Source organism: Pantherophis guttatus, chromosome 12, assembly GCF_059756535.1.
Source record: "Pantherophis guttatus breed Tessera chromosome 12, ASM5975653v1, whole genome shotgun sequence".
NCBI lineage: Eukaryota > Metazoa > Chordata > Lepidosauria > Squamata > Colubridae > Pantherophis > Pantherophis guttatus.
This window is the reverse complement of record NC_142074.1, coordinates 6,053,002-6,064,745: the sequence shown is the minus strand read 5'-3', so window position 1 is coordinate 6,064,745 and position 11,744 is coordinate 6,053,002. Positions and strand designations below refer to the sequence as shown.

The 11,744-nt window shown below is 41.6% G+C and overlaps 1 protein-coding gene across 8 annotated transcripts in view; it reads left to right on the top strand.

Moving 5' to 3' along the window:
• The first annotated feature begins 609 nt into the window (after positions 1-609).
• The window catches only part of LAS1L (LAS1 like ribosome biogenesis factor), a 31,694-nt gene continuing 20,559 nt past the window's right edge, over positions 610-11,744 (top strand). For 3 of the 8 annotated variants that reach the window (XR_015729686.1, XM_087877544.1, XM_034435071.3), the window contains exons 1-3: positions 610-1,075; positions 4,020-4,262; positions 10,102-10,227. Coding sequence is in view for 6 of the 8 variants with exons in the window: in XM_087877544.1 (XP_087733670.1) it covers positions 4,072-4,262; positions 10,102-10,227 (317 nt within the window). In the remaining 2 variants the exon portion in view is untranslated. The remainder of the gene's footprint in view (positions 1,076-4,019; positions 4,263-10,101; positions 10,228-11,744) is intronic. The other 5 variants (XR_015729685.1, XM_034435073.3, XM_034435070.2 and 2 more) reach the window with 3 other exon arrangements.

Sequence of the window (11,744 nt, the reverse complement as noted above, 5' to 3'; positions counted from 1 at the left end):
ACTGATCTAACCAGCAATAATAGCAAATTTAATAACATTCCACTCCAGAAATTGCTGTGCCAGTCCGGCGCATGATGTTTCTGTGGATAATGCAGGCCCTCTGCTGTCTGACCACCACATTGCTACCAACGTGATTCATCAGTGCACAGAAAGATGATCTTCTGAGTTCTTTAGAATAGAACAGAGCTGGAAGGGATCTTGGAGGTCTTCTAGTCCAGCCCCCTGCTCAAGCAGGAGACTCCATAGTAGAATCAATACCATTTCAGACAAGTAGCTGTCTAGTCTTTTCTTAAAAACTTCCAGGGATGAAGCCCCCACAACTTCTGAAGGCAATCTGTTCTACTATGTGTTTACTTGCACTATAGTGTATGCTATATTACATTACTGCCTCTGCGAGCGTGCGTATCTCATGCGTTATATAATATGCAATACTGTATACAATATAATATATACAAATATACAATAAATGCAAAATATAACATATAGGTAGCACGCAACGTAAGACAATATTCTACTCCGCTTGCAGAAGAGGTCTAGGACAGAGGGGGCGCTCGCTCGCCCCGGAACAGCTGGAAGCCCCTGTCCGAGGACGATCTAGGCATCGCCACCAACAATCACCAACTTCCGCTCCTGCACACGACACCTCGAGTCCTCCCCAATTGGTTTCTTCTCTCCACTCCCTATCGGGATTGGCTAACTTTCCCAATTCACCGCCCCTTCCTGCCCTGCCTCTGCGCCGCTTCCTTTCCGCGGGAGGCTGCCATCGCTGGGTCGGCCTCTCCGGCTTCGGTGCGGGGTCGCCGGGCGTTCTTTGTCCGAAAAAAGGCCAACAGGTGGCGGGTGTGGGTGATCGGGCTGGTACACCGCGTTGGGGGTGGACGGAAGGGGGGATCTGCCCGAAATAGGCACGTGTGAAATGGGCAGATGGGTGTATGTGGCCAGGGAGGTTTTCTGTAAGGAGGTGGGTGCTGGCACGTTGGTCCCTCTGCAGTTTCGACAGGGTGTTGTGTCTGCTGGGCGTGCATGGAATAATGCCTCATCATCATCATCATCATCATCATCTATAATAATACAGGTAGTCCTCGACTTACAACAGCTCATTTAGTGACCGTTTGAAGTTGCAACTGAAAAAAGCAACATGACCATTTTTTCACACTTAACAACTGTTATGGCATCCCCTTGGTCAAGTGATTCACATTCGGATGCTCGGCAACTGGTTCATACTTAACGACGGTTGCAGTGTCCCCGGGGGGGGGGCAGTGGGATCCCCTTTTGTGACCTCCTGACTAGCAAAGTCAATGGGGAAGCCATATTCATTTAACAACCCATGTTACTAGTTTAAGAACCGCGTTTATTTTCGTTGAACGAATATGAGAAAAGTCAAAACCACGGGGCAAAACTTGCTTAACAGATTTCTTACTTTTACCAATATAAATTTTGGACTCAATTATGGTCGTATGTTGAGGACTACCAGTATCTGTAGTGTTTTCCAAATCTGGCCACTTTTAAGATGAGCAGACTCCAGCCCCCGAATTCCTCAGCCAGATTTGCTTTGCTGGCTGGGCAGTTATGGGAGTTGATGTTCGCCCATCTTAAAAGTGGTCAGATTTGAAAATATATATACATATATATATATACATACATACAGACCATAATTGAGTCCAAAATTTATATTGGTAAAGTAAGAAATTTGTTAAGCAAGTTTTGCCCCGTGTTTTTGACTTTTCTCATATTTGTTCAACGAAAATAAATGCAGTTCTTAAACTAGTAACATGGTTGTTAAATGAATATGGCTTCCCCATTGACTTTGCTAGTCAGGAGGTCACAAAAGGGGATCACATGGCCCCTGGGACACTGCAACCATCGTAAGTATGAACCAGTTGCCAAGCATCCGAATGTAAATCACTTCACCAATTTATATATATAAATTTGATTTATATGCCGCCCTTCTCTGGAGACTCAGGGCGGCTTACAATGCATTAAGCAATAGCCTCCATACTTTTGTATATTTATACAAAGTCAGCTTATTGCCCCCACAAACTGGGTCCTCATTTCACCTACCTTAGAAAGGATGGAAGGCTGAGTCAACCTTGAGCCTTGGAGAGATTCGAACCTGCAGTAATTGCAGGCAGCTGGTCTTAATAACAGGGTGCTTTAGACCACTGTACTACCAAGGCTCTTTTATATTGAACCCATCTTTTGGTTATTCTGCAACCTGGTGCCTTTCAGATTGACTGGGCTACTGTTTTTGTCCATCCATTCATTCATTGGTTCATTTGTTTATTTGATATTTATGCCATGCATCTCCCCTACAAGGTGAATTTGGGTGGCTTACAGGTTCCAGATCCATGAGCAGGAAGAGGAGGGTAAAACCTGTGTAGCTGGAGCAGGAAAAGGCATTATTAAGGGCAAGTGGGGAGAGAAGATGGTGACAATGTGTGTCACTGTTGCTTCTTGTTGCATACTTGAATGAAGAACTTTCCATTGCTTCTTGTCTTGCCTTCTGGAGCTTTGGCAAACAAGTTGCCACAAAGAAGAGGGGGAGGACCTATTCTTCAAAGCACCAGAAGGCAAGACAGGAAGCAAGAGTGGAAACTAATCAAGGAGAGAAGCAACTTAAGAAATTTCCTGACAGTGAGAACAATTATCCAGTGGAATGGCTTGCCTTCAGAAGTTGTGGGTGTTCCATCCCTGGAGGTTTTTAAGAAGAGATTGGACAGCCATTTGTCTGAAAAGATATAAGATCTCTTGCTTGAGCAGGGGGTTGGACTAGAAGACCTCCAAGGTCCCTTTCAATTCAGTTATTCTGTTTGTTGATGGTGTGCCAGGAGAGTTTTGCAGAGGGGGCCACTGAGCCTGGGGACCCCAGGATGATACAGCACCCATCAAATGGTTGGTTCGATTGTTGTCACCGGAGTGGTGAGGGTTTACTGGGTTTTGTATTGGGGTTTTAGTTCTGTAAACCGCCCAGAGTCACTGTAAGTGAGTAGGGTAGCCATATTTTATTTATTTTACATCTCACTGTTACTATTTTTTATAAATAACTCAAGGCAGTGAACATATCCAACACACTTTCCTCCTATTTTCCCCACAACAACAATCTCGTGAGGTGGGTTGGGCTGAGAGGGAGGGACTGGCCCAACATACTGTATTTTTGGAGTATAAAACACACTCCCCCCCCCAACCCAAAAGTGGGCGGAAATGTCTGTGTGTGTTATACACCGAATGTTGCCGAAACTCTGCCAGCCCCCACTCTTCAGCCATTTTTGGCCTCCATGCATCGTGTTTTCTGTCTCCTCACACTCCATTTTAGACCCGTTCCAGGCTGCAGGGATTGCCACAGCACATCGCCGCTTCCGCTTGTCACGTTTTCAGCCTCCACGCATTGCATTTTCAGCCTCCACACACACTGTTTTCAGCTGGTTCCAGGCGATGGGGATTGCCGCAGCTGATCCCCGCCACCTGGAACCGGCCGAAAATGCAACATGAGAAGGCCAAAAACGCGAGCCGCGGAGGCCAAAAACATGACACGCAGTCTTGGAATGTGTTCAGGACTTAAATACAGGTAGTCCTCAATTTACGATGACAATTGAGCCTAAAATTTCCACTGCTAATCAAGACAACTAGTTAAGTGAGTTTTGCCCCATTTTACAACCTTTCTTCCCACAGTTGTTAAGTGAATTACTGCTGTTGTTAAGCTAGTAACACAGTTATTAAGGGAATTTGGCTTTCCCATTGACTTTGCTTGTTGGAAGGTCACAGAAGGGAATCATATAACCCCAGGACCCTGCAACCATCATAAATATATACCAGTTGCCAAGCATCCGAATTTTGCTCTTATCACCATGGGGATGCTGCAGCAGTCGTAAGTGTGAAAAACAGCCATAGGTCCCTTTTTTCAGATCTATTGTTAAGTTCGAACAGTCATTAAATGAATGGCTGTAAATTGAAGACTATTTGTAGAGCACTTGGGAATTAGTTGGTAGGAGATTCATTTGTGGCTGGTTTGCTTTCTTTAGATCTGTAGCGCCGGATTCTAGGAAGCTTGAAGAAGGGCAGAGCTACAACAACATGGCTAGCAAGCCCAGAAATCAAAAGCCAAGATGGAAACTGGCAGCTAAGGCATCTCAATTGAACAGACCACGGAATGTTGTTCCTTGGCAGAGCAAGGCTGAATGGGACCAAGTGATGGTGGGGCTGTATTGTGAGGACTGCCAGACACAACGAGATGCACTGGACAGAGTGTCTGTCTGGAAGAGCAGGTGAGAAGGAAGGTGGACAGAAAACAGCTGCCACCATTGAGGGGTTTGTGTTTACTTATCACCCTAGATGAGTTAATGACCCAATAATTCTGTTTGCATATATATTAAACTTTTAAAATCGGTTGAGATAAGGTTTTGTGATTAGTATTTTGTATGAACCCAAAACATGGGTTAGTTCCTTAATTAAGTGGTACAACTGGTATATCTGGGGAGCAAGGAGAGAAAGACTCCTCTCCTTGCTCCCCAGAGAGGACCAGTTGATATCTTGCATTTGCAAGAGATCATTTGGATGCAAATTTATATGGAGAGGAGTTTTTGTGATAGCAGCTTGAATTTTGAATTAGAAACCCATCCCATCTCTTTGGGCAGTTCTCTCCAAACTTTCTGTACAGTGTTTTTCAAACTTGGCAACATTTGGCTGAGGAATTTTGGGAGTTTGAAGTCCACAAACCTTAAAACTGCCATGTTTGAAAACCACTGTTTTAATAGTACATTATTCTTCAACATTATTCTTTCACTGCATTAGTATAGTCCTTACCTCAGGTAGTCCTCGACTTACTGCAACATTTTGTTTCTGAGTTAAGTGAGTTTTGCCCCATTTTATTACCTGTCCTGCCGACTTTCGGTCGGCACCGCAGGCTCCGTGGACGGTCTTTTAAGACCGCCAGCCCTGCGTCTCTGTAAAAACCGCCTTGACAGCGCAAACTGGCTGTCTGGCGGCTGAAAAACTCTCTTTCGGGAAAAGAAGGAGAGGAGAGCCGGTGGGCAAGAGTAGAGCTCCCCGAAAGCCATCTGGAACATTTCCAGAGGCTTGGAGGGTGAGAGCTCCCCAGTCAGCCCGCCAAGAAGCTCCAGAGCCAGGACGACTCTGCAAAGGCAGAGCGAGAAGCCGCGATCCGATCCTGCTTTTAAAAGTGAGTTTGAAGATGGCGTCTTTGTTATGGTTTTGAAAGTGAAAGTCAGAAATGAAAGTGTTTGAGAACTTTGCGCTGGGAGAGTGGATTAGCTGCTTATTAACTGCTGGGAGCTGAGAACTTGTGGAGGGAAGGAAAAAAAAAACTATTCTGCCTGGCAAATTAAAGGGTATAAATTATAAACATTTTCAAAGACTTTGTGGCTTTTAAAGATCTCCTTAAAAGAGGAGGAAAAAAAAAATGGCTTCTAGACAAGTGAAACCAGGAGTTGCTAAAGGAGGGGGAGGTTCTCCAGTTGTGTCAGTGGTGACACAGAAAGCACAACTTCCGGCTGATTCGCAGAGCCAGACTCAGAGTCAAGATGCAGCACTTACTGATTTTAAAGAATTGATGAAAGAAGCCATGAATAATCAAGCAACAGCAATGAGAGAAGCTATGAATAACCAAGCCACAGCAATGAATAATTTAACATTACTTGTGGAAGGGAAATTTAAGAAAATTGAGGAGGATATAAATTCGATCAAGGAAGTGGTTGCAGAGGAACACGATAAAATAAGAGATGATATTGTTTAAAAATTTGGTGGGTGATGCAGAATATTTTGAAAAGAACGTTGAAATTTACTCCTCAATTGCTCCTACTGGGTATAACTACGGACTGTACAGTAGTAGAGACTAAATTGATTTTGAATCTAATATCAGCAGCTAGGCTGTTGGTAGCGCAATATTGGAAGAAGGACTCTTTGCCTACTATTGAGTGGATACTGAAAGTAACGAACCTAGCAGAAATGGCGAAAATCTCAGCGTACTTGAAGGACTATACACAAGAAAGATATGTATCGGAATGGAGAAGATGGATTGACTATATTCAAAATAAGTATCAGACAAGAAAATATATAGCTTATGATTGAATGTTAAGTATTAGAAATATTTAATTATCTATAGTGGAGTTAAGGTTTTGGGGGGGGAGTTAGTAGTCTGAGGATAAGTAGCTTAATCTATTTTATGATTGCTAAATGAAATACCTTGTATTTTGTTCTGGGAAGTCTGGGGGGGAGGGTGGGATGAGGGGAGGGAAAGGGCGGGGGGAACGTTGGGGGGAAGAAAATTTTTGTTTTTTGTAAAACTTTTCAATAAAAAAAAATTACCTGTCCTGCCACAGTTGTTATTACAGATGTTAAATTAGTCACATGGTTGTTAAGTGAATCTGGCTTCCCCATTGACTGCTCGTCAGAAAGTTGCAAAAGATGATCACATGGCCCCGGGTCACTACACCCATCATCAATATGAGCCAGTTGCCAAGCATTTGAATTTTGATCACATGACCGGGGTGGGTTCTACTTATCTTTACTACCGGTTTACAATGGGACTGCGCATGCGCATGCACAGAAGTTTATGCGCATGCGCATATCGCCCGTAATGTGGCGGGTGGGCTGAGCCTCCCGCCAGTTTTACTACCAGTTCTATAGAACCGGACTGAACTGGGAGCAACCCACCACTGCACATGACCTTGGGGATGTTGCAGTTGTGGTAATGTGGTCATAAGTCATTTTTTTTTTATTGAAAAGTTTTTTTAAAAAATTACACATATTTTCCCTTCCCTCCTACCCCCTCCTACCCCAACCTCCCCCCCCCGACTTCCCAGAGCAAATACAGGATATAGTATTTAACAAACATAAAAAAAAAACATAAGCTAACTATCTATAGATTTATCTCCCTTTTACACTTTAACTCCCCTTGTTTATATCTGAATATAACTATTTAAACCAATTATTGCTTGAAAGTAATCAATCCAACTTCGTTCTTGTCGGTTCTTCAATAATAAGCAAGTCTTCTTTCTTCCAGCATTGCTCAATCAGAGCCCAATTACAATTAACCATCACATCTCCAACCCCTACATATATTAACACATTAACAAAATATTTTAACCAATCTCAAATTATATTGTAAAAACCTTATTTTTACTTTTTACCCCATAAACTTATATTGATTCTTCCTGGAAACATTCCTTACTTAATAGTTTTACATAAACTTATTCATCTTATTCTCTACAAATCCACTGCGTATAATCAAATAACATCTTCACTATTTGATATTTATAAAAAATATTGTAAAAACCTTCCCTCAATCCTTGCACCACTTATATTTTCCTTATAACCCACAAGTTTATATTTATTCTTCAACAAAACATTCTTTAATATAGTATTAGTGTAACTTAAAACAAAATATAAAAGTTTAAGTAATATCCTTCTTCTAACCCATAAGCTTATATTAATTGATCTGCACTGTCCATAATTTTTACATCCCCAATTTATATAAATTTTTCAACAAAGCATTCCTTGAAATATAACTTTAGTGTTAATATACTTCAGGACAAAAGTGAAAATTTGGTCAGTAGCCCATAACAATTCAAACGTAACATTACTTAACATAACTTTTCAAAACAGATCATATCCCTAAATACAGGTATAGTCATTCATTTTCACTACTACTATCCTCCCCAGGCAAAAAGGTTGTAATTTTTCCATCTCCATTTTTTCCTGACTTTTTTGCGAACCTCCTTCTTCAGTCTTATTCCTCCGCCTTCTTTTATTTTTATAAGTTTTTGAGTTTTCAGCTGAAGTTGCTGTACCTTACAATCTTGTTCTCTTCGCAAAGTAATTCCTTTCAGTAAACACACCTCTTTAACTGCGATTGAGAGTCCATTTTTATAAAAAAATTGTAAAGTTCCACTTCGAATCCTCCTTCTTATATTAGAAATCCCAACACCTCCTGACAATTTTCCAGTTGACTGTATCAAAGCCTCTGGAGAAATCTCTCTCAGTATTTCCTGGTTACACTCCTTCAAACTTCTCAGCCTTTCCTTCTTAATTTGAAAAACATCCATTCCATTTTCCAAAGGCACATTAAACTGGATTGTTTCTTCCACCTCTTCATTCAGCAACTCACTATTATTTGGCAACTGAAATACCGATACAGTATCTTCACTTATAACTTTGTTTCGAACTTGAATAAAATCCTTGTTGAAAAACCCTTCCATTCTTTCCAACATGGAGGTAAATGATTCTAAAATTTCTTTAAAGAGATCCACAATCAGTATTTGTGTATTTACTGATGTTTGTAATAGTGAGCCTTCATCACTTTCAAAAAAGCCAGCCATTTTTTTTTTCCCATCCACCTTGAACAATGCTGGGTGTTAACAGCTTTATCGAGAGTTAACTTTCACTTTCACACCCTATTAAGCACAAGCGCCATTTTCTTCACTCCTTTAAGCAGCTTCAAAAAGTATCAACTTAAGCGTGGAATTAAGGGTTTGTTACTTGCAATTGTCTGCTCTTCTGTCTTCACTCCGTCTGCTTAGATAATCAACTTAGATCTCAGTAAAGATTGCAGAAGTGGTCGCGACGTTTTTTTCTGCTTAAAGCAGAAGCGCCCTGGATCTCGGAGTTTCATTGGACTTCCTGGGGAGCTCTCACCCTCCAAGCCCCCAAAACTATTTCAGGGGCTTTCGGGGAGCTCTACCCCCATCCGATTGCTCTCCTTTCCCTCTTCTCCCGGGGGAAAGATTTTCCAGCCACCAGACAGCTGATTTGCGCTGTCAGGGCGGCTTTACAAGATCACAGGGCTGGCGCTCTGAGAGAGAGCGTCCAGCAACATTGGCGGTGCCACCGGAAGTCGTAAGTCATTTTTTTTAATGCTGCTGTAACTTTGAACGGTCATGAAATGAAAAGTTGTAAGTCAGGGACTACCCATAATAGGTATTCAAGGATTCGATGTCTTGGTTATTTATTTGCCAGATATATTCAACTTTGTAAATATTTTTCCCCTTAGAAGCTCTTTACCTATTAATTTTGGGTACAGAGAAATCCAATGAATTCCTGATCATTGCAGAATACTTTGGGGTTTACTGATTGCTGTTCAGCACTATTGTGGACTGTTGGCTCCCAAAATGAGCTCTGTGTCTAAGAAAGCCCTTCATCTCTGCTGCAGAGAGAAACTCTTTCAAAAACACTGAACTTCCACAGTTGATGTTCTCATTAAAGATGCTTCTAATCTCAAAAGGTGTTCTAGGTCTGCTATAGAAGGGACATACCGGTAAATATTTAGATATTTTAATTGTAACGGATTTTAGTTGGGATGTTTTAAATCTGGGCCAAAATTTGTTTAATTCCTTTAATAATTTTAAATTTTGTATTGGATGTTTTTTATTCTTGGCTGTTCACCTGTTCTGTCCCCGTCTCCACACACACACAAACACAGTCAGCCGAGGGTTAAGAAAGCACTTGGCACGCACACAGGTTGTTATCTAAAACTTGGCAGCTATACGAGCATCGACTGCCAAGGGCTTTACTTCATCAGATAAACAGAAAAATACATACAAATTGCAAATAGTCCAGTTCAAAACAAGGAACCTTTGGCAGATTTAGGCGTTGTTCAAGTGATTAGCCAGAGTTAGTTTTTGTCCGTCACAGAGTCTTAAATGGCCACCACCCTCTCTTATATAGTCTCTGGGGTGTGGTCCAGTGACTCAGTTATAATCCCTGGCACGCCTCCTTAACTGCTGCAACCGTTTATCACGCCTTCGTTGACGTGGATCCAGGAACGACAGATCACCTCCCTCGCTTTCATCGGAGACACCTGGCTCCTGGCTAATCTCCTCTTCCTTGGCCGGCACTTGAGGCAATGCCAGAGGGGAGGGGCCCGGAGAGGGAGGCCTGGCCGACTCCTCTTCTTCATGTTCGGAGCCTCCTTCCTCCAATGAGATAGGCTCGGAAGGCGGGGCCACAACATCACCGCCCTGAGTCCAGCAGGAGAAGGGCGGTATAAAAATTTAATAAAATAAATAAATTAATAAAATAAAATAATAATAATAATAAATCACTGCATGCAGAAGATCATAATGTTACTGTGTTTCACTCTGAAATTAGATTTGGGTCCAAGATGCCTTTAGCTGTGGAATGCACTGCAGATCTGATCCGCTGTAAGCTCCTAGATGCTGCTGGAATTCTGAAATCCCATGAACTGATCCTGACCTATGGGCTGGCACTGGTGAGGTAAGGGTTGTGAGAAAGAGGGAACAAGCTTCTTACAGAAGCTGCTGTGTAAGTTTTATTGGAGAGTCTAGGAAAGAGATAGTTGCATTTTTACAGAAAGATTTTTTTTCTACCTCTAATGAAAGCAGCTTCTGAATTCTGAAAAGTTTTTCTTTAAAGACACTTTCTTAAAAACTTTGAGCAAAGAACATATTGAAAAACAACAGGAACCTACGTGGGTTCTTCAAACCCAGTCTTTTTTCTGCTAGTAAATGTTGACAATGAACTTACATTTGTAGATGTTCTATAAATGTATTCATTGTCAATGTCTTCTGCAAGTAACCAGATGTTTACTTTACTCTTCTTCAGATACCAAATGTCCTCTTTACTAATAGCCTTGTCCTAATCTGAAATGGCAACAAACTCTTTTCTAAAGCTGTCTTTAGTTCTGTAAAACAAAGACCTTATCACAAAGATTAGACGGAGCAGTGGGCAGTTTAAGCGATGCCAGCAAACTATTGAACATATACTTAGCTGCAATGAAACTATTTTCTAGTCTGAGCTGCTTATAGTTATGCTTTCTTGAATTACCATATTTTTCAGAGTATAAGACACACCTTTTCCCCCCCAAAAAGAGGGTGTAAATCTGGGTGCGTCCCGCCCAGCTTCTCAAACAGAGGTTTCAGAGGCTGAAAAAAGCATCAGAAACGAAGCTTCAGAAAAGAAGCCCCCAAACAGAGTTTCAGAGGCTTTTTTTCTGAAGTTCTGTTTCAGAAGTTTCAGAGGCAGGAAAAAAAGCAAGGCACAGAGCTCACAACCAAGGAACCTGTTGCTAAAATTCATCTCTGGGGACAGCTGATTGGGTGTATTCTGGGAGGCTGATCCATCTGCCAATCAGCTTTTTTCTTATTTTCCTCCCCAAAAACTAAGGTGTGTCTTATACTCCGAAAAATACGGTAATAGATGTTAAGTAGTTATTTCATGTGCATTGTTAAGTCATTTAATTGAAAACATACAAGTTTTGTTTCATGAGCATTATTGCTTCAGGTGGTAGCTGAATTGTTATTCTGCATTGTTCTGAATATTATATTGCTTGTCTCTGGGCTCACAAAATTGTTTTAAAACATACATGAAAAAGAAAACTCAAAGATGACAAGAACCGAATGAAACAGAAACAAACCCACACTGTCTACTGTAAGGGGCTTCATTCTTGCCAAAGCCCTGGATAAAGAGTCAGATCTTCAAGCCCTTTCAAAACACCAAAGAATGGAACCATCAGATCTTGGGGGGGAAACCTCATTCTAAAGGGCAGACATGCTTCTGGGGTCCCCAAGAATTGACATTGTTTAATTGAAGAAACCTGGAGCACGCCAGCACTGCCAATTCAAATTGGCAAAGCAGATACTATGGGAGACAGGCAGTCCCTCAAATAACCAGCTCCTCTGCCATGGATCATAATGAACAATTAATTTTAAGATAGTGGCTGAAGGCTGGGAGGATTCTTATTTCTGGGTTTGATTCGGGTTCAAATGATATTC